This window comes from Merops nubicus, unplaced genomic scaffold (genome assembly GCF_000691845.1).
Source record: "Merops nubicus isolate BGI_N331 unplaced genomic scaffold, ASM69184v1 scaffold18260, whole genome shotgun sequence".
Classification (NCBI taxonomy): domain Eukaryota; kingdom Metazoa; phylum Chordata; class Aves; order Coraciiformes; family Meropidae; genus Merops; species Merops nubicus.
This window is the reverse complement of record NW_008585020.1, coordinates 1-27910: the sequence shown is the minus strand read 5'-3', so window position 1 is coordinate 27910 and position 27910 is coordinate 1. Positions and strand designations below refer to the sequence as shown.

Sequence of the window (27910 nt, the reverse complement as noted above, 5' to 3'; positions counted from 1 at the left end):
GGCCTGATGTTTCCATGAACATGACAATCTCTTTATAAAGAGAGGGCTGTAAGGGCTATTACAATGCTCAGACTAAAGTATGAGCATCTAGGTAGTTAACAAAAACTGGGATGTTTGTAAACAATTTTAATTTATTGTCATTACATACAAAATAAAGTATTAGACCATGATTTTCCATCATGTCCGTGTCAGTATATGGGTTTTATTTTTTCTACAATGAAACAGAATGAGAATTGAAATACATTAGAAATCCCAGATTAATCAAGCTGCAGACAGGGTCCCGTGTTGTCTTCCTAGCTGCTTTTGCGCCTAGGCGGCCATGCAAACGTGTCAGATGTGCTGGGGTGTCAGGGACTGTCTGTCTGCAATGCCCACGTGCCCCAAAGTAGGTCAGATCCTGCCCCACACTCCCGAGGCCATGGCATTGCTCTGTGCCACCTGCTGCAGGTCTCTCATCCTGGAGATCACTTGAAATCACTACCACCGTTGTCAAGACTGGACCGTCCCTTTAAGATACCACATCCCACCGTAGCTCACACAGCAGTCCTGGGGAGAAAGGGAAAGCCTGTAAGGCCTTGGCAACCTCTGGCTGGCTCTGGGATGGCAGATGTCATCAATAGGAAAAGTCCCTCTCCAGTGTACAAAAAAGCACGAATGCAGAGTACCTCCACCCTGAAGACTGTATGAAAATGGAGATGACAAACACCAAAGGGTAAGGTTGAGAGGCCACATGGAGGAGAAGCAGTGCAATGGTAGCAGGAAACTGTGCTGAGGGGAGAACACAGGGATCGTGCAGAAGTTGGCTTAGGAGGGGTTGTGGGGAGGGGTGAGGACAATGGGAACTGAGGGGTAAACGGGCTGAAGCTCAGGTGGAGAGAACTGAGGGGAGCAGTGGGAACAGGCTGGAGTGCGAAAGCAGTCACCAGACCTGAAGCTTTTCACGAAAAAAACCTATGATAACAAGCTGTCAAACCTCAGAACTGTGCCTTGGCATCCTGACCACACGTCTGCTAAGCTTCCAGTGGGTAAGCACAACAGCAAAGGAGTTCACTGAGTGGGTTTTCTTGTGGCTCTTATTTCTGTTAGATGAGCATACAGTCTCTGGAGTTCTAAGCTAACGGCTTCTGTTCTTTTGTTCCCACCCTCCCATTTAGGTTATTCAACAGAGGCTTAAGTGCTGCTACAGAACTGGTGCTGTGGAGCTTAAAGGGAAAAAAGTTTCTTTTTTTTCTGAAGTCTTGGGACTCACACATTGCAGAAACAAGTAAGAAATTAAGTGTTGAGGCTAGAAAGAGGGTTTTCAGACTTGATCTGCAGATTAAAAAATGCAAATCCTGTCAAAGTGTTCCTCTGTGTATAAAATAGAGCACACGCAGATGGGGAAATAGGAGTCAACAAATCCAATTTCATTCAAAGAGGAATCTAGTCTCTTATGGCTTAAAGAAGTCAGAGAATCTTCCTCTTTCATTAAATCATACTTCTCAATTTTGTTCAGAAACAAAGGTAATTTCACATGCTTCCATAACAAATGTATTCAAGGCAAAGCAGCCTGACATGACACAACTTAGTGACTTACAGTACCCAGTTTTTTGGGGAAGGTGTTTTTTCCTCAAAATAGGTTATCTGTTAAATAGCAACAACATCATGAAAAACTAATGCCAGTACATTCTCTACCTGTTCCAGGAAAGCTGGCATTTCAGCTCCTCCAGTTGCTGGACAAATCTCCAAGCACAGGTGAGCTGCATGAAATACTGTCTAGCTTGTGGAAATTTCTGAGCTTATTTTAGTTCCAAGACAACCAGGTTCTTTCAAGCAAGACCAGCTTGCTTATTATCACAGCAACAGATCTGTAATTCTTCAAATACACTGTTACTCCATTTTCAGATCCCCATGTAATTAAGTACTTAAGCACTTATTTTACTGAAGTGAGGGACAGTGAGCACAAGCCCAGCAACAATGACTGGAGCATTACATTATTTTGCAACTTTCACTGAGCCATCCTGCAATGCTTTCAAAGCTTGCCAATCATGGCCTGTGTGGTCCCTACTTTATACCTTCCATAGCTTTAGCAAGTAAATGGTGCACCTTCAAAGACAGAGATGAAAGGATTTGAATAAACATTCACAAGGAAATGTGTTAACTGCTGCTTTGCTTGCTTATTTTGGCTGGGCTTTTGCTCCATATGCTGCTGCACATCCTGCTACAGAATGAAATTAATTTCCTTCTGAGTATGTGGCACTTGTGCTCTTCAGCATTAACCAACAGCAGTCCTGCTGGTAAACTCAGAACACCGCAGAACCCTCCCACCTCCATGTGTAGCTCCCAATTATTTAAAAATAACTCTCAAGTATCACATTTACTATGCACTGTTCTCTGCTGGTCCAAGATGACAAAGTTTTGTTGCAATAATACAAAATAACTCGTGAGTCAAAATCACTACTCCTTGGAGGGGAAGAAGGTAGAATGAGACAAGTCTATGTTTAAAAAAAACAGGCTGAAAAACAGGCTTCGTCCACATTCTGACTGTTGTTCTGTCATCCTTATGATTTGTCAATCCAAGGCAAAATACGATTCTTTGCTTAAACAAAGCATTAAAAATTCATGTATTAAGTGGATCAAACCCATAACAGAACAGACACTTACCTTTAACACCCTATCCACCTCCTGCTTGTTTAGATCTTCTCCACACTCTTGACTCAGCTGATTCTGGATGACATTCCTGCGCACTCGATAATTTTTTGAAAAGATTTCAAGCAAAACTTGGCGATGCTTTAAAAGATAATGTATCATAAATACAAGAAGAAGAAAAATTATTCCTATCTTTCTATATATCAAAACTGCATGTGCCTTAGTCTGTACAAAGCTGAACTACATTAGAAGATTCTTGCTTCATAATCCTGAACCTGTCCCCTATATCTCTGCTCTCAAGCAGTGCTCTCGCCTGACAGCTCTACAGGGAACTGTCCCCCCGTGCCCAGATCTCCAGTTACCTGTCCTTTGAACTGGGGCATCTCCAATGGTACATGAACATGCTGAAGAAGGGGCTGCACCATACTTCTCTCTCTCAAATGCTTCCACAGGAGTTCATGTAATCCACTCCAGCCAGGAGGGTGGATACTACTTGATTCTTTCCAATAAAAATTTATTTAGGTCATGGACGCAGGAGTTACACTGCCCATCTGCATTTTGTTAGGTGCCTTCCCTTTCACTTTGTTTACTGTGACAGCAATTAAAACTCAGGAGATGCTCACATATGCTTTAATAATTTCCTATTCTAAGTATATACAAGTACATCAGGTAACGACGTCATTTCACCTCCGGTTAATGTGGCATTACGATCAAAAAAAACCCAAAATGGACTAGATCCTGGTGTACAACCTGCACCCAAGAATCTTTTCTCCTCACAGGCTCAAAATTATTTGTATTCCACAGAGCTAGTTACTGACGTGTATTACCAACACATTACGTCGTTTCTGCCCACACCACCTTGTCTTGACACAGCAATGATCCCCCTGCAAGCTAAGAGCTTCCTCTCCACTGTTAATAGGCTGGTATTGCAACTGAAAGAGGAAAACTACCTGCTGGACCACTTCCAGAAACACCAATTCCAACAATGCCAAATACTCAATAAACATATATTTTGGAACATCACTGATTTTTATCTTTACCTGATCGTAAGTGTCACCGGCTTCCCAAAGTGCATAGACCTTTAGTTCATCTGGTGAAGCAGCAGTCTGTGGAGGAAACTGAGAACAAGAGGCTGTTAAAAATAACCATCTCTTTAATGAGTTCTGCTTAATGATTCTATGATCTAGTATCCCTGGACACCTATTAGTGAATCAAAAATGTCATTGCCATGTAATGAGAACGGCTGAAACAACGTAAGCTGCTCTCCCGCCCGCACCCGAAGGGCTCTGGCAGCCCCTGTGCCCGCTCAGGCAGGGCCTGTCCCGCAGCCACGGGGCAGACGCCTTCTCACAGGCCTGCCAGCTTCACCCGAAACATCACCTCCCCCAACAGCGTCCTGCTGGGAGATCCTGCAGCACGCGGACTCCAAAGCCACACGGGACTAACTGTGGCCTAGGGAACGGGAGGAGCACCACAGCACCGCGGGGTGCGCCTTGCGCTGCCCGAGCCGTGACTGACCGGGGCTTCTGCTCACGCTGGGGCAGATCCACCCCACTGCCACAGGCCCTGCCCGGCACACTGCCAACCAGTTCAGAACTTTAAAAGAGAACTGCTGGGCATACTGGGATCCTGGGAATTTTGCATGGGCACAGACTCCCACTGGTGGAGGGTCACCACATACCAGAACAATCCCAGGGCCTGGACCTCAGCTGGTATTTCATGACAAGATGTCTAGATTTTTCCTGTCAGCAGCAATGCCTTCCAGACCATCCAAAACAGTATTCAACTAAGAGGACTGAGCACATTGAAGGGTCTTTCTGGAGGTTTTTATATTTACAGTGGGAGGTTTTAGAGATTCAGACTCTAACCTGTATTTATCTGCTTCACTAATCCCAAGACAGTGTTACTGACAAGCACTGTGCTTCTAATGTATTTGTCATCTGTGTTTTAGGCAGAGTACAGGACTCCAGAAGAATGAACGCTGATGGACAGTGAACTAGACAATTGCTCATTTCAGGTTCCAAAAATGAAGTGGTTCTGTTTGTGGTTATTTTCCATGTGCCAAGCTAGAGAAATACATGCTTTTTTCTGAGGCAGAGGCCTCTCACCCCTGCACACAGGAGAGAACATCACTGCCTCCCCTCTATGCCCCAAACTCCTAAAAAATTTTTAAAAAATCATTTATTTGCCTTAGCTTTTCCCCTTGGAGCATGGACTAATGAGAAATGCTGGAATATGCCTTCACTCCTGACAAGTCTCTTCCTGTCTGTCACGAACAATTTATTCCTTGCGAACTGCCCAGCCGACCTAAATCAATCACCTATGAAAAGCTAACAAGCCACTTCCGATTGTGCCAGTATCTCTCAGTCCTGGTGACTGGTACAAACCCTTTCTTCCCAGCCTCCCTCACACCACCAGAAGACTCGTGCATTGCAGAGTGAAACATCAGCCTTTCCCTCCACACTTTGCCTCTGATGCAAAGGGGAAGAGTTTTGCCCAGCGGGAGCTGCCTGGTGGGATTAGCAGCTTTGGCTTCTCATGTTGGTCCAAGTGGCTGGAATATAACAAACTTCTGCACTTGCTTCAGAGCCAGGATTCAGGTTTAATTACAAGTTGCAACACTGGACATAATTTTCTTCTCATGAAGATGCTCATTTCTGAGGCATAATATCCCTTGTATGCCTTCAGCACAGGTAAAATCAAGTAGTTCAGCTTCCCTCCAGAAAACAGCTGCAGGAAAAAAGGCAAAATGCAGGACACCAGGAGCACCCAGCCACAAGCTGCTTTACTCTGAGAAAGTCACTCAATGTAGACCCAGTGGGTGAACTCCCCCTGCCTCAGCCACACCTCTGAAATGCAGCTGTGTTTATCTGGCCACTCTGTGAGGAAACAGCTTCCAAACTAACATAATACTTATTTAGCAAGAAAACCCCACAGCATCTCCTCCTCCCATGCAGCCTCACTCTGCAGACTGTAGCAAACAGCCACCAGCACCCTGCTCCCTCTCTGATGTCATGCAGCCTGTGCACAGGCTAAGCCACCAGCGGCTCCAGACACACGCTGCTCTCTCCAAACAGCTTCACTGTCTTGCCATCCTCTCTCCCTTTAGCCATTTTATGTTCACTACCTTAATCTCTCCAGCCTCACCTTGAAACAGCTGCCCACTGCCTTAAAATCCTTCTTTAAAATATCTGCCTGTATCCCTTACTGCTCTAATACCCCAGAGGACATGAACTGCTGCCCCCAGGGCTGCCACGTTACAAGGGAAACTCCCGGGGAGGATCCCTTGGCTTTGGGAGGTGTCTCGCTCAAGCCCTGAGCACACTCTAAAAATAGCCACTGCCAGGCAGCCTCACATTATACCTAAACCAGACTGAAAGGGGCTGAGGCTGCCAGAAAAAAAAATTATCAGACGGACGAATCCCAGAGGCAAACTGTTGAGCTTACCTCAGCAGGAGCCTGGCGTCGGCACCGGCCCAGAGGGCTCCGTGTGCGCACAGGCTGCGTGCCTCTCCTGCTGCCCTGGCCAGGCAGGATGCCGGCAGCGGTTACATCATCTCCTGATGCCTCAAAAACATCCTCCAGATTTGGGCAGAACCTCGCCACCCCACAGACCACGGGAAAGGAGGTGGCAGGAGCCAGCCGCCGCCACAGACCCCCGCCAGTCTGCAGGAAACGGGTGCAGACCCTCAGGACCCCGATCCCTGCACGGACGCTTCCCACAGGCTGGGGACACAGGCACAGTGCCAGCGCCTGCCGAGGACACCTCCTGAGGACACCTCTGCTCGCCCTCCCCGACAGCAGCAGTGCCCTGCTCAGTGCCCTGCTCGTGGGGGTATCTGTCCAGCACCTGCTGGATAGATTTCTTCACGTGAGGATGCTGCAGAGCAGGGGCCAGCACAGCACCCTGCAGGTGTCCCCGTGGCCTCACCGGTGGCGTCTCCCCCGGCTCCCCACAAACACTGCTTATCTCATACCCTGGGTGCAGTTGGCTCTGCAATAAATCCTGCAGTCCCCTGGTAAGGATTCAATTGCCATTTTCAGCAACACGTTTTTACATAACAGGGCAGCATGCAAGCCAAGAGTGTCTTCACCCCCCACAGAACATCATTTTAATTACTTCAGATCATTGATTTTTATCACCAAAGCACTTTCAATTACAGAAAAGTAATGAGCAACTATGAAAACCCATGCTGAACAGCCCTCCAGGCTTTCCCTGAGCTCAGGCACCCTCGTCAGCTTCTGACAAAATTGTCCAGGGGAACCATCAAGAAATTCCAAAGTGTATGAGCCCATGCAAAGAGTAAAGCCAGCCCCAGCACTTCTGCCATCTGCACAGAGCATCAGGGGGAGACTTGGGGGCAATGATTTGCATTGCTGGTAACAGCACAGGTTTACACAGGTTCCTGTTCAAGAACTCAAGTTTTGCACTAAGTTCCAGGTTAGCAGAACTACAACTTCACAGCAGACCTCCACCAAGAGACGTTCCAGCAACCACTTCTGCACCTCTGCAGGTCTTCCATGACAAGGTTTTCCAGGCAGAAGGAAGTTCCCAACCACCTCTCTTCAAAGGGATTTTGGTTTTTTTTTTTGATAAAAGAAACTATCCCACTTTCTCTGCTCACAGCTTTTAAGCAAAGAGTGGATGGAATAACTTCCAAAATCTCCAAAGCAAATAAATCCCAGTCCCAAATAACAGAGCAGCAATGACCATCAGCACGGCAAACACACACTTTACACAGTGTGCAAAGGAGAGCTCAGCCAGCACTAAGAGGTAGTGCCAGGCAAACACTACCCCAGGACTTGGAAGCTGTCAGGAGAAAAAGCAGAAAGCACTGAAATCAGTGGTCTCCCTCGTGGCATTTCAAGTCTGCTACTTGGCTCCCAGGTGCCACAACATGTACTTTGCACGTGAGTGAACACATTAGTTCTGCCCCCCTGCAGCAACCCTCCCTCTTCAGCTCAGCTCATCTCCCATGCTCCAGGCTCTCTGCACAGCCTGCCTGCCTCCTGCTCTCTTGCGCGGTTCACATGGCTCTTTTCCTCCCTCCCCAAAGGCAGCTGACTCCCAAGCTCTTTCTGGTTGCAACCCAAACTAATGCTGCCAGATGTCCTGCAAAATTAATTTCCTTTCAGGCTCTTTCCCACAATGCCAAATTCCTTTTCCTTTCCTAAGCAATGTACTGTCACACAAACCTGTTCTGTCTCACGCAATCACGTGTCATTTCCACAAAGACAAAGAAACAAAGACACCTCTGCACAGTCTAGGAGGAAAAGGACTGACCAAAGAAGCCTGCTGCACATACAGTTTATTGCTTCCCAGAGGGCTCTTCTGGGCGTGCCTTGCTGCTCCCAGGCCAACAATGCCACCTTTCCTCCCCCAGCTGTGTCCCTGTCCCTGCGAGAAGGAGCTTGTGCAACTCTGGGAGAGCTGATGACACTCTGGGGCTGCCTCAGACCATTTTAACAGGAAAAACTTGGAACAGGGAGTCACTGCAGCCCAACAGCTTGGATGTGGGAACTGAGCCCCAAAGGCAACTAAGCTCTGCAGCATTCCACAGAGCAAAGAAAGCAAAGTGCAGAGCCTGCCAGGAGGACACTAGAAACACCTCCAGCAGCTTCAACACAGGTAATACTGGACAGTTTCTCCGAGTACATCTGTTCTTCTCATCCACCAGCACATAACAGAGACACTGTCACAGCTCAGATGCTTAACTGCCTCCCCAGTCCCTCTTCCCCAAAGTACATCAAGGGAAAAACATACTTACAGGCACCAAAATCTGTCTGCAGCCAGTATCCAACACCATGTCCTGTAACATTTTGTCTGAAATGCCACTAAACAACGTATGTCCTGGAGGCAGACTGGCTAAGTGAAGGTTAAATAACCGTTTAAGCTCACTCAGGGTGAGTACAAATTGTTTCTTAAATGTTGAGGACACAAATGCCTTCAGTTCTTGGGCTACCCGGTCAATGCAGCCTCCAGGCAAGTGGCCATTCAAAGAGTCTGTGGAGTCCTCCTCTGCATGGATGCCGTTGACAATGCCATTGTTCATGCCCTCAAAAACCGAGGTATCCATCGGCTCCTCATCGCTCACAGGCTCCTCTTTAATGCAGATATTGGAAACATCCATCTTGGCTGAGGTGTCATTGGATTTCAGCTCTGCCTTTTGCTTCTGGAACTCCTTCTCCAGCTGCCCATAGTTCTGCTTGACTTTTGCTTTAGCCATGTTGACCCTTTGCTCCCCAGAAACCAGCAATGGATGAGCTAGTAAGAAACACAAGATACCATAAAATCTCACCACAACCAGGGCTCCAGTCTTACAGAATGTTTCTTGAAGGGCTTATCAAGAAATGAAAGCAAAAAACACCATCTGCTTATGAAATCTAAGGCATAAATCCAGTTTGTTGATTTTGCTTTTGTTCTGGGGCTTTTGGGTGGGTTTTTTTGGGGGGTGCGGGAGTTGTGTTTCTTTTTTTTAAAGATAAACATGTTGACTGTTGTAACCCAGATGCTTGAGCAAGGGTGTTCCAGACAAGGAACCTGAGGCAAAGACAAAGTGCACTTGCTCAATCTCTAGGGCCTTTTCCACAAGTCAGGGAACCAGAATATAGACTGTTTATTCATCACTACTTGGGACACAAACACTTCTTTGACCCCAAATTCATTTTTTTTTAAGAAAATCTAGTGGCTGGTGGCAACTGCCAGAGCCAGTACAAGGAAGTCCTACAGGTACAGTTAGGAGAGAGAAGGGGTTAACCATGAACCTGAATACCCTTTTAGCATGAGCTGCATAGTATGAAAGTCTGAGACCCTCTTCTTAGTATTTTTACTCAGTGACAGGGAGAAAGACAGGAGGGAGTCCTTTCCCATGCAAACCTGCACCTCTTCCCCTGTCCTTTCCACACCCTGCTATCCAAAGGTGAAAGGAAGGAGTGTGTTGGCAGCAGAGGAATCCAGTCTTAGTGTCAAAGGAAGGAGTGCTGTGTTTAAGGTAAAAGAAGGCATGCTGTTATCTCCTCTGCTGTTAGGCTTGCTAATCCCCTCCAAATAACCCAACACCTAATCCTTCCAAGCAGATCAGACACAGGGTATTGAAATGGATTCATATGCTCATTTGTCAGCTCTGCTTATACTCTTCATTGGCTGCAGTGTCTGGCAATGAGCCAAATACCTAGTTAAAACTCTCTGGAATCTCACGTTTTCATAAGCTTGTAGAATTACGGAGCAGCTACTTTAATATTCTCACTGGCATCCATGGTGGAGAAGGGTGTCAAAACCAGACAGCTTCACACCTCCTTACAGCCCCCTGCCAAAGACACTCTTCATTAATTGCTCAGCCCTCAACTACACCACAGAGAGCCCAGTGCAAATCAGGGGAATTAAGAGAATCACCTTCTGTATATTAGCTTGCAAACTGAGAGGTGAAAATGACTTGTGCACTGGCCTTGTCCTCTCTTGAGGAGTTGCTTATACCCTTACACCACACAAGCTGCCTTAAAGGAAAAAATAGGTAACAGAACCAGCTGATTTTACACTATCAAATAGCAAGTCCCCAGTGCGAAGGAATCCTCCCCTCCTCTGCTGCATGGAAGCCTGTGTCACCCCAACATCAGCAATGTTAATACAGACCAAGATCTGTCATAAATAATCCAGAAGAAATTGCAAGAAAGGAAATATATTCAACAAAACAAGACCAGTCCCCATCACATTCAAAACCAGAGAGGAACTCCAAAACATCACCCAGGAATACCGAGGGATGCATGTGCTCCAAGATGATCCAAGCACAATTCCATTTACCTGATTGTGCCTCTTGTTTCTTTGGTGTCAAATGCTCCTTTAAGAGATTATAGACCTTTTCTAATCTGAAAGACAGAGACAAAATACACCGGGACAGTCTCAGTTGTTAGGCCTGCAGGCAGTCACACCAGCTTTAGCCATCAGCTAGAACACTACAGTTCTCCAGGGAGCCAAGGAACAGGAATGACTTGAATGCTGTAGTGACACTCCCCACCACGCCGCTGCCTCTGACTGAAGGGGGAAACCTTCAAGGCCATACAGATCAAATCATCTATCAGTATCTACAGAAACTCTGTACTAGGTAGTTCTCCATTTTTAGCTTATTCCCCAAAACAAAGCAAGTCATTTACTTGGCCTGAATGCCCATCCACAGCATATGTTGCCTCTGAACTATATCTGGATGCTTCTTAACAAAGTCTTCATCATAAGGGAGCATGAACTCCCAACCTTTGTTTATTCTTGCCACAGACATGTGTTCTAGGAAGTCTTTCACATCTTCTGGGCAAAGCTAAAAGAAAAAGCATAAATAATATGGAAGTCAATTTACACAGGATATACGCAGCCACGCAGCAACAGGCATTGCTCCATGAGACAGAAGAGCTGGGCTGATTTGGTATATATGGGGCACCTTCAAAAGGACACACCCAGCTAAGTCAGAGATGCTCATCTCACTCTGCAGCACCAACACTTTCATACATTAAAAGCAGAGGACTTCAGAAAGCAGTGGTGACTAATCACCTGAGAGCCAAATAGCTTGTGGCATGTTTTGTGAAGAAAAGGGAGTTTCCAAACAGAGATGAAAAGACTATTATGAAGAGAAGAACAATCTCAAATGTTAATCTTATTTTAGAGCTGTAGGTCAGACACTGCACCTACACATGCATGGCTTTTAAGCAGCACTGGATCTTACATTCCAAAACCACATAGTTTGTGCATAAACTGACTTGTGTTTTATCATTTTAATTAAATTTTTTTTGTCCTCTTTACTTAATGTTTCCTAGTAATTTGCCAGTTTTAACAAAATATTCAGGTGCCTGAGTTGCTTTAAAGCTTTTACTCAATACTGACAATTTGTGAACGTCACCAGAAGAGCTGCTCTTTTGTAACACCCCCAAAGCAGAGTAGCTAGTGTAGACTGCACAAGCACTCCTCTGCTTTGGAGCACGATCAGTCAGCTTAATTCAAATTCTGTCTGGCTTTCCACTGAAACAGATGAGAGGACAAGCAGCATTCCAGTGGCTCAGCTACAAGGCCAGCCATATCCTATAGGTTTGAGGTTAACTGTGGGGGCTGCTCGACATGTTTCTAAAAAGAGTGTGATCTGTATCTGTTCCAAAGTGAGGGCATGCCTGGTGAGCAACACTGCAAGCTGGCAGTGATGCAGACACTGTGACCCTGAGAAAAGGCTTGCAGTAGCATCCACTGCCGACCTCCAGACAACGCCCAACACTTTGCATCAAAGTCTGATTTAGGAAGGTAAAAAAAAGCCCACAATGCACTCACTTTTGTAACTGTTGCCACTTCTTTCCTCACAACCCAGCGGTCCTGCGTGAATTTCCACATCTGGGAAGGGAACAAAGGAGAAAAACCTATTAACTGTATTCAGCAGCTGCTTTCCTGAAGTTGTAGTAATGACCCCTGTCACCAGAAAAATGGAATCCCCATTCCTTTCAAGAACGTGATTCTTGGCCAGGAAGGGGGAAAACACTTTTTGGCCTCAAATGGCCATGAACACACAATCAAAATATTCATATTCTACCAAAGCTATGAGAAGTCTCTTGAACTCAGTATCGATTTAGCTTCCATCTGCAGTGATGCTGGGACTCCAGAAGTCACACCTGAAGCTCAGGTTCTCACATACCTAATTATCAACCTAAAACTCTTCATCCACTTCTCCTGATGTAGAGGCCTGTAGAGGCTGATGACTGTTGCCCTTCTGCAGCACACAGCCCCACAGAAAGTGCCTGTTCCTTCTCCAATGCACATCACAGTCACTTACAGCTACGTGAAGATGGCCTGTCACTCACATACGTGGCCCCAGCTCATGGAAAAGCTAAGTTTTTTTAGAGCAGCTCCTGAAGTCTAACATCCCGAGAGGCAGCTGCTGAGCACAGGCAAGCAGGACACATGAGGACTTGGGCACAACACTGTCTTGTGTACGACCTCTGATTTCTTCCTGTCACCTAATCTGCTGTGTCCTTAAGACTTATGTCACTGGGTCACACCTGAATCCAGGTCTCCATATGGCAGTGTCTTGGGAAGACATCAAGACACAAAGTCAGTTTCAATCACCATCAGTTTTATCTTACACTAGTACTGTAATACCCTTAAAGTCTCTTGCACAGCACGCTCCTATTCAGAGACAGATCTCATAAACAAACTTTGTAAACAAGGGGAACAGTCAAGAGTACCTGAAAAAAAAAAAAAAAGCAATGCACTCATCAGCATCTCTTTAATGGGGTAGAAGCCATAAACTGAATACGAACTTAGGAACCACTTAGGAACTTAATTCTTTCCATGGTTAACAAAAATAAACACCATGCAGAGGTTGTTCTTTTTGCTGTGGTTACGTGTGTGTTTATAAGACCTGTACTCATTTCAACTTCCATGTGCAACTACCGCTCACAAAAGGTGCCTGGGAACAAAGTCCTTTCACTGATTAGTAGCCCTGGGGAATAAAGTCCTTTTTAAAGATCAACAGTGCATGCTCAGGGAGCACAAGGCTTACCCATGCTGCCCTCCTGAGATCTCACAGTCCTGAGCCCACAGAAGTATATCTGGAGAAACAAGCGCTTTATTATCCAGCCCTGGCTTTTCTGTAAGCCCTGAATTGTGGGGGCTATGTAACAGTAGCTCCATGACGTACTAGGAATAGGATGAATGCTGTTAATGACAGATGATCTGAACCTGCCAGCCAGCCACCAGGTCAATCTACAGCAACACTCCCATAACAGACTTGTAAGAACACCTTCAGGATTGAAGGTCAAATAATTTCTTTGAAGGAAAGACCTTATTGCAGTAGAGCAACAGAGTTTTGCAATGCCGTGACCTCTCAGGCAAACTTCACTTGAATTTTCCTTTAAAAGCAATAAAAACTTTTATACTTACAACAAAGTCTCTCCCTCTACAGAGCACTTCTGCAGGGACTCCACTATGTGGACTAGAAGTATCTTTTGGGTAGAGGACATCGCTGTTCATTAAAAAGGAAGATGGATTAGTTGTGAGGTACTTCAGAAAAAATGCATTTCATGTCCTCCCTGTTCTGCAGTTAAATTATACCTTTATCCAAAGCATGGTTTTCATTAAAGGAATTAACATTGGTGTAATTACACCACTGCAATTACACTAGTGCAAAAAGGCTTACAGCAGCAAAGCACAGCCTTGTGGCTAGCAGATGTGTGAAACACAGGTATAAGACCTGCTTTGTTCCTGCAAAGCCTGTCCTCCCTTGGATTGGTGTAAACAAGACCAGAACGATGCTAGGAAATGCTCAGACTAATCAGGTACACAGCCTTGAAGGCAGCACTTAGCCAAAAAGCTGATGTCTGGGTGTAAGAGTTTTAAATTCCTTCCCATCAACCAAGGGTTTAAGAGAGCAATACTACAAAGTGTCCTGCTCAAACCGAACAGCCTTGAGACCCACACTACAACCCCGTGTCCCTGAATGCTTGCAAGACTGACTGGATGACACTTGTTGGCACGCTCTCCAAAGCCTCAAGACAACCCAGGTTTCATGATCTTGACCCTACCCAGGACAAAGAAATCGGTCCCCTCTGCATTTAAAGGTCTGATAGGTGCACGTGCTGCTCTGTGCCAAACCATCCCAAACATGCCACATCTACTAGACACATACACAGCCTCTTGGACGAGTAGCAAAGAATCGGCGCCAACATAAAACCAATCTGAATGCTAAGGTACCACCTTTAAACCTCCTTCTTTCTGGAATGGCTGCAGGGACAACAAGGGTTGCTCTAAAAACTGAACACTAATACAGGAGTGATGCTAATACAGGCCTGTATCACAGCAGCTGAAACATCCTGCTAACAGGCTTGGACTGGTAGCTGCTGCCACTCATCTTAACACAGAGCTGTTCCAGAGGCTGTAGTTCTCTGCATGCAGTGCTCCACCCAGGGAAAAAAAAAATACTGCACTTTAGACTTCAATTACCAGTGGGATCCTTTATCTAATAAACAGGTGGGTGATGCAGAACCCATTTCATCTGGTACACTCAGTACCCCATGCTTGACTTACTAAGCGAGTAATGCCTTGTAGAGGGTAGCCTTTGGTTGGTAAGAGCAGCATCCACTGACAAACAGCAAGGTGACTGCACAAAGACCTTTGACTGTATTTAGCTAAGAAACACTACAGTTGACACTGGTTTCATTTTCTGTGTTTATCTTTAACACCAATCTCTGGAAGAACTCCGGACAGTCCTCTCACAAAGAAACATGAGTGAAGACAACATCATAACCCTGACATAACTCAAATGCAAATACAGATTACATCACTGCTCAGCCATAGTTTTAGCTAAGGTAGGTACTAAGGTATTATCCTTTAACATAAACCCTTTGAATTTTAAAGAGGTGATAGCACTAAAAGGCACCAAACATTAAATCAAGATTTTACAGTACTGAGTTAAGAACATGGCTATTCTGGGACACGAGGAAGATGAATATATAAAATCTATTGTTCTGATCCTTTCCTTAAAGCACAAAACCACATCCCAGTAACAAAGCCCAGCCATACCTCTTCACAACCCAGTTCCCCTGGACCAGCATTGCCACCTGCTGTATGCAGCGGAGAACAGCCGTGGAGTCGGTCCCCGAGCCCAGCAAACTCATCAGGTTTGCAAACGGCATGACCTTCACTGAAAGGAGAAACACACACCAGAGGAAGAATTTCTTCAATGCACGTGACGCAGACAGATTTATAAATCTAGGACACTATTATTTATGCTGAAGTTTAGTGTCAAAATTGTATCTTAGGAAAAAAAAAAAAACAAAAACCCACTAAGTTCTGCTAAAGTCCCCCACCTCCAGCACTACAGACCCCATCCGTACTAAAAATACCTGTTAGTGTTGCACCAAAGTTGATTATCTTAACTGGTCCCAAATAAATGCACTGATTTTTTTTTTTTTTTTTTAAAATGTGTATCTAAGCCTTTGGCAATATTTGGAAACAGAGATACTACTGACAAAACCAGGAAGTTCCTGAGGCAAAGTCCTCAGGATTTGCTCTCATCACACAGTAACTCTGAAAAAATAGATGACACTTATTACATATTACAGTAAATTTCCCAGAAAATGCCAGAAGCACAGCTTGTTGCATTGACCTTCAACTTATGATTCATGCTCAGACCCCACACTCAAGCAGGTGCCTGCTGAAACAGATGTATGCAGAAAACTATCATGACTAGAAATTAAAGAGTATTGACTGCAAACATACAGGTGTGCAGACAGATCTGATGTTACTGCTCTTCTATGCACAGCAGGTCTTGGTAAAGAAAGGCTCAGGATCTGGTTTCTTCACAGAATCAGAGAGACAGAGAGATTGCTTAATGGGGCAAGAGAACTGGGACTACTAGGAAAGATACCTTATCTGAGGCAACTGGAAGTCACAACGTAAAGTGCAAATGTATTACAAAAGCTACAAACCATTCTTCATCAGGATCTTAATCTGATCAGCAAGAGGTAAAGTTCTCAGCTGGGACATAGAAAGCACGTTGCTTGGTGCCACTGGTTTGTCACTGCAGATAAACAAGCAGATTTGCAGCCCATGAAAAAGAGCATCCAACAAATACAGACTTTGAACATCCTGTACAAACACTTACTTCTCTTCTTCTATGCTTGGAGGCATCAGCATCATTAAATATTCACTAGGAGAAAAGAAAACACATCCTTAAAATGTTTGTCTTGGGACTTCCAGGTTTAAGTAAAGTTATTTCTTCCTTAGAGCAATCCCACTTGTCTGAATCTACAAACCAAACACTATCCTGAAAAGAGAGCTCTCCCATCTTCCTCTGTAAATCCAGTACTAGTAAAAGCTATTGGGATTCAACTGCTCAACAAGAAGGTATGAAATAAGTAGGAGTCAGAATCCCAGCTCCTCTTTACAGAAGAGGTGTCCAAACAGAAGAACTGCAAGAGTAAATGCATTACACACAGGTGCTCTGACAGAGCAGTAAGAGGGGTCATGTGAAGTCCTGCAGACAGAGAATCAGGCCAGCAACAAGTCTCTTCCACCCACAAAATTACCAGTATCTGTGAGGAATCAGATCCAAAAGACTCCTCAGAACACCTGGCATTGTTCCACTGAGATGTTAAACAGTAAGAAAAATACACCCACAGCATTAACCAGGGTCTGACAGTTCCCAGTTACTTGGGCCGTGGTCGTACGAGACTCCAGCGAAGCTCTAGTCCTGCCTGCATCATAGCAAGATTCCTGTGTGGCTGCACGCTCCACCAAACAAAAGGTGTCTCTCATGGATCACAAAAGAAAGTTTTATAAAATTTGCTAACAGTGGGACAATTTGTTAACTACTGGCTTCAGAGCTTTAATTTATTTTAACCAGAGGACCTTTTGTTCTGCTTTTCCTTTAGATTATTTGCAGTACCAGTAATGCAGGGTTGTGATAACATACAAGAGTTTACAATCCCAAGTGAAAACTATTAGTTTTAGTCTCAGGGTACAGGGAAAGAAAACAACCTGCATAATTGAAGGATAGTTTCTGTACTTTTTCAACAACAGAATTTTTATCATTGATAGAATTACCAAAAGCAGACTTTTAAAGAATATACCTGCTTATTACTCTGAAAATGACCCCAAGAAATTACTGCAATTTCTGTAGGAAACCATCAAACCATTACCTGGGAGATTTAATTAACTCTGTGTTTTCAGCAAGGCCGTGACCTTGACTAAATAAATACTGGCGCTCGTGTTCAGAACGGCTATCCTGGAGACAGGGAAGAAACCAAGAGTCACTACCACATGCTGAAAGCACACAAAATGCCTGAGAGCTGGACTCCTCATTCCAAACTGTGACCACCCTGTCATTACTGCACCACCCAAGCGTTCCACCTCACTAACTGACGTTCTGCTTTCACTTTCTTGAACAATGCTCAAATTTAACATTTCTCTGTTGGCACTCTGGGTGTCTGTTACTATTGACAAATTCAGGTATCAGTGAAATGCTGGAGCATTTAGTGCAGGCTTGGCTAGAAGTCTGTGTGTCAGATGACATGAAGATTTGCAGTCTTCCTTCTTACAGTTATATTAAAGTTGTGTTTGTACTCAGAATTTTAAAAGATAGTTCTAGTACCCTAATGCCCTTCTAAGCTCAAACTCAGAAGCAGGACTCAGTAGCTTCATCACTGATTTTTTTTTTTATGGTTCCTTAACCACAATGCATTTCTTCATTGGTTCTAAATTGATGATGTTATGGGCAGCTGGTGAGCAGTTTCACTGGTCCTACCATTGGAACATTTCTGCTGCTATGGCTTTGGAGTCTCCTGACAGAAATGCACGTGGGTCAGACAAACGGGATTTCTGACACTCAGCTAACTGAGATCCCAAAGTCCAGTCCATAATCCAAGACCTGAGTGATTCTGGTACTCAAGACTCCTCTTTGATGTTTGCCCACCTCTCAGTTTTAAACCTCTTCCAGCATGGAGGCCCCAAAGCAGAGGGGGTGCAAAACACTAGGTCTGTAAGCTTGAACAGACCCTGCACTTTTCTTCATTAGCTTTTGATGATTCCTTGACTCTCATGGACTCAGATATCAAAACAGTTCTAGATCAGGCTGAGGTACCCCCTCTAAGCAGCCAGTGTATACTTACCTTCAAGCCATAATAATGTAAATGAACCCAGTGTTCTTCTGCTTGTCTCTTCTGCAGAAATTCATAAGACTGAACACGTCGTTGACGAGCTTGTTCGGTCTCAGGGCGGGAGAATCGTACCTAGAATATTTGGGCATCATTAAATACAGCCTCAAACCCCTTGAAACAACACACCTGTGTTATTTATTTGGTACACAAGTAACAGAAGTTAGGGGCCCTAGCTCAAATGAATTATCCTTTGCTGTCAGTGTCATCCTTATGCTTGTGCAACTTGGGCAAGTCCATCTTGCCTCCCCTCTCCCAGGCCCAGGGTTACAAGGATTATCTGAGCTTTCCTGTCCTTTTATTTGGGTTTGAACTGTCATGTTTTCTGTGAACTGTTTCATGTGAACTGCTCCCTGAACAATGATAAAAAGGAAATTTGGACATACAGTAATTTGCTTAACATCATCTTCAGCTTCATCCTGGGATGAATCACCACCTGCGAAAAAACAGAACAGAATAAATACACCACTGTAGTAAAAGAGCCAAAGCTAATCTGTTACTGTTTGGGGGCCCATGCAGGAAGAAAGTGGTACTAGGAACTACCAAACCATGGGTTCAATCTCAGCTTGCCAAATTATGAATGTATGACAGCACCACACTGCTCCTATGATAGGAGAGAACTGCTCCCATGGGCTTTGCAGTGCAACTTTTCAGTGGCAGTGGTGACACACTCCCTACTGCTGCCTTTTGACACAACCCACCACCTCCTGTCCCTCTGTCCATCCCCTACACTGTACACACAAAAGTATTTAGGCAGCTACACTGAAATAAGATCAGCAAAAGGATCTAAAAAATGCCTGAGAATCAGTATCTTCTTATAATAAACACCTTCAGTACAGAATTACTCTTATCAGTAGAATTATAGAGGGAACTTGTAAAGTCACCTCACAAAAGAAAATGCAGCTCATGGAACATTTACCTTCATTAGCAGCTTCTCTTTCTCGGTGTTTTGCATCAGCCTTGTCCAGGTAGGTGAAGCTTGGCCTCAGCTGAAGAATTCCATGTAGTGGAGTCAGGTGAAGTTCACCTGAAAAATAAAATTAACATTGGTTAAAATTGCGGGTTTTTGGGTTTGTGTGTTTTTGGTTTTTTTCCCCCCACAGCACAGAGACAACACTTTTCATTATCTCCCTTTTTCTGTAAAGGCACAGCTTCAGTTGAACATAAATATTTAATACAGTAAAATGTAAAAAAGAATTGAAGTGAAAAATTGATCCACTGCTCACGATTTCAAAGCAGTATAAAAGACCGAGACCTATTCTATTACTTTCCTTTGTGTTAAAACTACACCTTGGAAAGAGACACATTCTGGCTCAGACCCGACCTACAGTTCAGGAGTCTCCTGGGACAATCACTGATGACAATCTACTTATTTTTATCTCACGATCAGATCAAAACTTTGTGATGGCATTAGAAGACAACGGGGGAGCAAAAAGTGTTAAACAGGAAAATGAGACAGACACAGTTAGATGGAGATAGCATTATAAAAAACAATGATAAATTTATGCTACAAATGTGTATTGAGGCTGCCACAAACTGTTAAGATCCTGGAGGCATCTACAAACCCAGTGTTCTTATATAATATTTACAGTTTTGCTAGACCTTCTCAAGGGCTCTGAGGACATTACTAAGGAAAAATTTTCCTTTCTTTAATGACACATCAGTGTGTCTTTAATGAAGACACAGGCTTCTTTAAGGAAAACTAGGCCAAAAAAAAAAAAAAAAGAACAAACACATCTTACTTTAACCCTGAAATGAGTTTCTCTCATGTGAGGGTAGGCAAAAGAAGCTTACCTTTTTTATAAACAGCAGCTGCATAGCGAGAAACATTACTGGCAGCTTGTGAAGAGCAGAAAGTTTGCTTGTCCATCAGCTTCCTGCAGACAGACAAATGCTGTGAGATTGTATTATCCACACAGTATGGTATGCAGATGTTAAAGGTCTGAAATCACTGATTCTCAAAATTCAGTATCAAAAACTGCAGCAAACACACTCATCTTTCTGTTCACAATTCAGAATTCATGAAGCACAGCAAAAAAAGCAGTTTACTTCCAAGAACACTCACTACAGAAGTCTCCAAAGCACACCCTGAGACCATACAACCACTTTTTTTCACCTTTCCCTGAAGCCCTGGTGGACATACATGTATCTATGCTCACCCTGAAAAGGAAATGAAAGCAAAGAGGACACCTACGAGGAATAGGTACTGGTCTCATCTGTGCACGTGCCATCTACATTGAGAGCAATCTGTTCTCCCTTGCTGCGGCAGTAGTTAGGGTTCAAGGTATCAATGGCCATTTCAAGTTCAACCTAAATAACGAGAAAGGAAAGACAGCTAATTACTATGGCAGAGCCCCAAACACATCAATTACCACTCAATCCCATACTCGCTAACACTTCCACAGGTCTACAGCAAATTTAAATACATAAGCAGCTTCACTCAAATCCCCAGGGTAAGTCTAATGCATAAAGTTGGGCATATAGATGAGGTTTTGGAGGATGGGGACATTTTAACAATAAGCTAGACATAAATAAAGTCCCATGTAAATAAACAGGAGCAAGATAAACAAGAGTTCCTTAGGCAGCCCTGAAACACACCTTCACTTTGTTGGATACTTTCTCCTACCTTATCAGTCTAGCTTACTTAACAGTACATACCACATGCACAAGCAATACCCTCCAAGCCTCTCCATCACTGAGGATTCATTCAGATTCTCTCAGACTTAAGGTATGTTTCCTTCTAGTCTAGGTACCAAGCAGTAAGAAGTAACTTTGTCCTTTTCATAGGCAAAGGCCTTAATTCTGGTAAGTTTGAGACTGCAGCACTTACCACTGATGTTACAGTTATTTCTGATTTACACTGGTCAAAGCACAGAAACAAACTCTAAGCTTTTAGTTGCAAAGAAAACTATTCCCCTCCTTGAACTTTAAACTTGAGACAAATGTTCAAAAGTAAGTGTTTTCCTGCATAGCATTTCTCTTTATACACTGCAACAATACAGTATATATTCTTCCTCAGGGACAGCCAAAGCCCTTACCAACTCGTTTATCACACCTATTGCCTCATTTTTTCCTCCCCTTTACACTTCTTGTAAACTGAACCTGTCACAAGTCTCTGGATGAGATGGCAGATCTGCAGGTCTGCACATAGCTTACAATGTGAATTTGCTAAATTTAACAGAGGGCTTCCTGAATACAACTTGCATCCTAACTACAAAGTTCACACGAGCACTCTCCTTAACCATTTCCCAGAACAAAATCCTAGTATCACAGACATCCATTTCTGTGTTTTTTCAATAAGGCATTTAAAAATCATAGCCAGTTAGGGGATACATGTGCAAACAAGTGCAATCATTCTGGTTCTGTCTGTGCTCCCAGTAACTATATAACCCCACTGATTTCAAAAGGACTGATGATGATTCACATCCAGGTAAGAGAGAAATCAAGATCTGAGATGACACTGAAAGACAAAGCATGCCTCCAAACCTCAACCCTTTTCTCAGTATTGTAAAGACCTTTTAAATCAAGCTGTATTAGCACAAGCACCTACAGACTGAATTAGCATTAGTAGCTAGATTTCCCTGAATGACTCTATTTTATACTAAAAGAGTGGCTTTCCCATCATTACTTTAATTTCTCTCTTTATAGTAGCTGTGTACTTATAACAGCTTGAAGTGCCTAAAAGCACAATGAGCTTTTCTTAAGCACACTCTTCACAACTTACAGCTTTTACAGACTGGACTCAAAAGATGACCAACCTTTTGCTGCTTTGGCTTTATCTTCGCTGACAAATGTGTAACATCGTCGTATGTCATGGAAGCTGGACGAATAGGATACTGGAAAACAACACAGAATCACACAATTGCTATGGTGGGAAAGGACCTTTAAGATCATCGAATCCGATCATTATCTATCTCCAACACAGCCACTTCTACACCATCTCCATGAGCACCCTGTCTAGACAGATTTTAAATACATCCAGGGATTCAACTACTTCCCTGGGAAGCCTGCTCCAGTCCTTGGTAACTCTTTTGGTGTAGAAGTTTTTCCTAAAGTCTAACCTAAACCTCCCCTGGCAGATCTGTACGAGAGGCAGTGGGCTTGCCAGTGGGCATCACTGGTTTATAATGAACATTTTACCCAACAGCCTCAAAAGGCTTCACATTTTGCAGATGGGAAAAGCATGTCACAAGGATAAAATCATTAGAGAAATTCAGTGGCAGAACAAAAAATAGACTTCTACCTTCCTAACATATTTCCACCTTCAGTCACCATTTAGTTTTATCTCCACAACATGAGGGGGCTCCTCTGATGACTTACACTGATTCATGAATACTGGTGACATTTTAAATAGAGCCAGTCCTAAAGAAATGTTTTAGTAAAGATGGCAGAAATCAGTGATGACAGAAGATGGCTAAGAGACTAGATTTATTCAAACCACGATAAAAAGACATCATCTACTAAAAGCACTCCCTTAGGGAGGTTAAAGAGAGTGATTTAATGACAAGGCTGTGCCATAAATGACCATTCCTTTCTTGGCAATGATTTAGTACTAAATATTTCAACTGACTGAGACTCAAACAAGCTTGCCTATATCCAAGATCTTGGCAGGCTGAAGCAGTAAGGAAAGTTACTGCTCTTTGAATTTATTTTAAAAAATGATGACTGCAAGAAGTTGACTGAAATACCTGAAACAGGTACAACTTCTCCAGTAGACTTCTGGCCAGGAACACATCAATCTAAAAAGCAAAACAAACAACTTTCACCAGATGCCAGCTGTAATTGATGGAGCCTCAGATAAAAGTACAATCCCTAGAACTCAATTACTGACAATTTTAGCTGTTCATGACAAACTAACATAAAACACATTCATGACTCTCTTGTCAAAGGTCTCCTCTTTCTTGACATGAAATCCTGCAGTTGGCCTTTTTCAAAAGCAAACAAAACCCCCACTATAACGAGGCAGCAGACAGTGGCTCTAGCTGTGGTTTTCCTCTCTAAGGAAACTTGCCAAGCAAATCTGAAATTCAAGTGGAAATTTTTTTTTCTGGAGGGGCTGAAGTGAATCTGTTATCACAATTATAGAAAGAGGAGGAAGTTCTCTCTTTGGCAGTATGACTGAAAGGTAACTTTATTATTAGTATTTTGTCCTAAAAATCTAAGTTATACAAGAGACACCCACACCTCAAATCCAATTCAGTATCAGCTTTGCCACCAGCACCAAAAATCCACAGATGTTTCATAATTATCACATACAGAAGCTGCCATTTTAGATACCTTGAGATATACTCCTGACAATTCCCACTCCTTTTCTCATGGCTTTTCTCCTTCTTATGGGCTTGCCCTTCCTTGTACTTCTGGTGTGTAAATTCAGACATGAAGTGAATAGGACACACTCACTACTCTTTGGGACATAGCTGTCCTTCAAAGAATTCCAGAATCAGAGCACAACTGCTTCTTTTAGCAGAAGTCATAAAACATTTTAGGTGCATATTTAACAGGTGTTAACTCATCAAAGTAATTCCAATCTTTTGCAGCTCTCAGAGACATGCAATAGAGTCACTGGAAACACGTGGCAGTAGAAGTTCCCCACCCGTGTTCCTCTTCTGACATGAGAAGATTACGAAGGGTGAAAAACATGATCTGAATCTGTCAACAGGGACACGACTATTTTGGCAAAAGAGGTACCATGAGCCATATACCTGGCCCATGCAACTTATTGGTTATGAAATAACTACTGACACTGATAACAATATAAGAGCACTAGGTAGGAACTATAATAATAATAATTAAAAAAATAATAATGCCTGATATATAATCACTACTGCCACAACACACTGTTACCTCTTGTATAATTGGATCATCTTCTTCATTTGCCATGCTAGAACACAAAAAGTTTTTTCTTGGCTTATTCCTTGGCACCACCTGAAAAGAAACAGAAATGCCACATGAGTCATATCTGTGCCACGTAGCCTAAAGTACTTGTTCAAGTTAACCTCATTTCTTTTGGTGGTAATAATATGTTTAGTTTTTCAAATGAATGTATGTGTTTGCATGATCAGGTTCCTAATATTCAACAATCTTGACCAACTGCCGCCAAATTTAAAAGACAAGTAAATGTCTCAAAAGTAGGTAAGACCTTGTCACTCTTCTGAAAGTCAGTGGTTACATAAGAAACAGAGCACTAAACCAGGGCTCCATGGAGGGAAAGAAGGGCCTTCTGTACTTGCATGAATATTAGCTTTGCTACAGTGCATAACTGGAACATACAGGTATGCTGGCTGGAAACCAGAGGCTATCTACAGTGCACTGGCTGCTCAGTCAGCGCGTGCGAGCTCTGAAGCCACCGCTGCAGTCAGCGCTGTCACTGAGGACATGGGCACACAGACCACCTGCTTCCCTTCTCAGAAATATTCCTTGAAAGCAGACAATGGAGGAAGCTCCCAGCTAACGGAGAAGTCTGTGTAAACCCTGTGCTTGGGACCAGATAACGTTCCCATCTGTGAATCTGCTGACCTTGATTTCATCTACCTGACATGGTGCAGCCTTGTCTCCTGACCTACCACTCTTCAGACTGTATTGCTAAATGAGAACTTCAAAATACAGTCCCCTGGCTTCTCCTGGAGTCCTTTGAAATCATCAGAACAACAGATTTTACTTCATAACTACACCAGCTCCTAAGAAAATAAGACTCTGATATTAACTGAGGACCAACCATTTTAGAACACTCATCAAGTTCAGTCCGGTGCTGGAGCCACTGTCATGCCTGGTTCTGACTTGAATGAAAAATGATCCCTCAGCTAAAGCAACTATAGTTTTCCCCCGCTGAAATCAAACAAAAGGATTTACAAATTCTTTGGGGTGCCACTGCAACAATGTTAATTAATCCAAATAATTTCAGACACTGTTAATCAGCCAGTACTGGTCCAGAGAGGTATAAAATGTAAGACCTCTCACTAACTGACCAAGGCAAGTTTTTACAACAGAGGTGATGAGGCAAAGAACTAAGATTTATGTTCGGGAACTCTCCCTCACTGCCTTCTGCTCCTCAATGCCAGCTTGCTTCTTTCCTGGACCTCCTGTGGAGGAAGAGAAAGAGGCAGCGTCCAGGATCAGCTGGCAACAGAGAGGCTGCAAAAGAAGGAAGCCAGCATCCATGTTACATCCAGGGGAGGGGCATTTTTTCTCCAGATACACTAGCCACCTCACAACGTAAGCACCTCGGTGTATTTCAACAGATGTTCAGGCTTCTCAAAACATCACATTAGTACATATGCAGTTACCCAAGAAAGCTCTCAGAGAGGCTGGAGAGGCATTCTGGAGATGAGTGTTACTAAGCCCACTACACAGGCCAACGTCCATTCAGGCAACACCTCTGGTTTATTTACACTGTTTCTGCCATTCCATCTAGCAATATGATTCTATATTTTTTTCACTTACAGGTTCTCCACTACTAAAAAAGTGCCCCTCCCAGTACCGAACTAGAATTTTCCATTTCTTTATGCAACAGCATATCCCTGGCTTTTCCTACCATACATCTATTTGAAAAATTACCACACAAAAGTATTTCAGATTCATGTTTGAAATAACTTTGTAGAAATGCACAAACCTTCACAGAAGAAAAGCCCCAGTATCTTAACTACAGGCTGGGGCTGTTACTGCACAACCATGTGCCTGTGACGTCAGACTGACACCAGGGTTTTCTGAGACTGGGCACTCAGTTCTTCCCAGAAATACATGTGTGCATATGTTGTTTTAAAGAAATGCAATTTGACAGTTCCAATTTTGCTTTCCTCACTCACGTCCCCTGGATGGCCTGATACAGCAGGCTCACATAAAGTCAGGCTGCTAGCTCAGCACAAAATGGAACTGCAGTTTTCATTCAGAAGGGAGCTGATGACCACAGGATGCCTAAGATGTGCGAGGCCACGGGATAACACCCAGCAGGTGTGACACTCTGGTCCAAACCCTCCTTCCTCACCCCCTCTGAGAAGACTGGGAACCACAGTTCCCTTCTTGAAAGCCTGAGTGCCATGTGTGTTCTAGCTTATTCTCCTTCTCCTGAGAAAGTTATTCCACTTTCCAGAAGAGAAAGAGAAACTTAACCTGAAGGACGTGGTCTCTGGTCCCCCACCTAATGCTGCTTATGCAATTACAGGCGCAGTCTCTTTGTGAGACCAGCTGTCAGTATTCAAGCAAAAAGCTGTATTATGGAGATTACAGTTTCTGTTATTCATTTAAGGATAAAGAATAACTACAGTTCCTTTTATTGGAGTATTAGAATAACCAGCCTATAAATAGAAAGCAGCATGTCCAGCACAATTTAAAATACTCATGCAACTTAAAGGAATCTTCTGAGTCAGAATGAAGCTTTCACTAAAGGCATGCAGATGCAACTTTATGTCTACAGTGTATACGTGGTGGAGTTCATTTCTGCCTTTGTCACACTATGACACAGGAGTTATCAAATGGAATTAAACACTAGGAGACAGCAAACACAGTCAGCAGTTTCAAATTGCCTTTTGTCAGAACTGTCTCCTTTTAAAAGGGACTTTCCTTTAAGGTGCAAATCAAACTACAATGCAAATTATTTGTAGGAATCATTAAACTTTAGAACAGCTTACAGAAGGGCAAGAGATATAAATCCTCTCATTTCTCCTGCAATGTGACCAATGGTAGGACCAGTGAAACTGCTCACCAGCTGCCCGTAACATCACCAATTTAGAACCAATGAAGAAATGCATTGTGGTTAAGGAACCATAAAAAAAAAAAAAATCAGCGATGAAGCTACTGAGTCCTACTTCTGAGTTTGAGCTTAGAAGGGCATTAGGGTACTAGAACTATCTTTTAAAATTCTGAGTACAAACACAACTTTAATATAACTGTAAGAAGGAAGACTGCAAATCTTCATGTCATCTGACACACAGACTTCTAGCCACGCCTGCACTACTGCACTAAATGCTCCAGCATTTCACTGATACCTGAATTTGTCAATAGTAACAGACACCCAGAGTGCCAACAGAGAAATGTTAAATATCCTTCATATATAATTATGCAGTGCAGGAAAAAAAACAGGAACTCCTGCTGCTTCAGTGCCTTCAAGCCCAGATAACAAGCCAGCAAAGTGGGAAAAGTGCCATCTCCTGAATCACTACCATGATTCCCTCTGGTGCCTGGGCTTCCTTCTCTAGAAGGGTCTCTCAGTCCACTCTCTAGCAGTCCTGTAGCTCAGGGTGGCCCACAGCACACAGCAAAATGGAAGCTACAAAAAAAACAGCTGAAGCACCTTCAAAACATTTACTATAATTATAATTCTGACCCAATTATTTGCTTCATTTTCTCCTTGCTTTGCTCATCTGCAAGCAGCTTTGCACAGTCATGTTCTGGCAGTGGACCCAAAAAAGGCTCCTCTGCATCAGGACCTCTCTTTAGAGGTGGTGTCACTGAAGCATACCTTCAGGATTTAAGAGATGACGTGTTAAGTACGAACCTCTCTTTAACGCCTCAACATTTTTGTAGCAAAGTACTGGGCCTGTCCTGCCAGGCGCAGGACCGAGCTGCCGGCTGCAGTGTGGAGACTCTCGCGGGGCGGCCCGGGACGGCG

General features: G+C 43.6%; 1 protein-coding gene across 4 annotated transcripts; it reads right to left on the bottom strand.

The window, feature by feature from the left end:
- Positions 1-57: 57 nt before the first annotated feature.
- On the bottom strand, positions 58-24228 carry POLR3E (polymerase (RNA) III (DNA directed) polypeptide E (80kD)). 4 transcript variants are annotated; one of them, XM_008946256.1, is made up of 20 exons: positions 24151-24228; positions 22995-23045; positions 22065-22142; positions 20501-20616; positions 20101-20183; positions 19226-19333; positions 18693-18742; positions 18262-18381; positions 17293-17378; positions 16257-16301; positions 16081-16172; positions 15173-15293; positions 13535-13616; positions 11930-11989; positions 10777-10934; positions 10427-10491; positions 8397-8893; positions 3669-3746; positions 2644-2769; positions 58-546 (listed from the first exon to the last, which is right to left on the bottom strand). In XM_008946256.1, exons 1-20 carry the CDS (start codon positions 24184-24186, stop codon positions 490-492), a joined length of 2109 nt encoding a protein of 702 aa, XP_008944504.1. In that variant the 5' UTR covers positions 24187-24228; the 3' UTR covers positions 58-489. The 4 variants fall into 4 exon arrangements, with proteins under 4 accessions (XP_008944504.1, XP_008944520.1, XP_008944512.1 ...); XM_008946264.1 differs by having other exon boundaries at positions 490-546; positions 2644-2706; XM_008946272.1 differs by lacking the exon at positions 22995-23045 and having other exon boundaries at positions 22065-22085; positions 24151-24186.
- Positions 24229-27910: the final 3682 nt, after the last annotated feature.

Excerpts from the sequence above, each read along its gene's own strand:
- POLR3E (XM_008946256.1), bottom strand. The coding sequence starts at position 24,186 with ATGGCAAATGAAGAAGATGATCCAATTATACAAGAG. Across the intron at positions 20,617-22,064 it reads TAAAGCCAAAGCAGCAAAAG|GTTGAACTTGAAATGGCCAT; the intron begins GTTGGTCATCTT and ends CTCGTTATTTAG. Across the intron at positions 2,770-3,668 it reads CCGGTGACACTTACGATCAG|CATCGCCAAGTTTTGCTTGA; the intron begins GTAAAGATAAAA and ends TATCTTTTAAAG.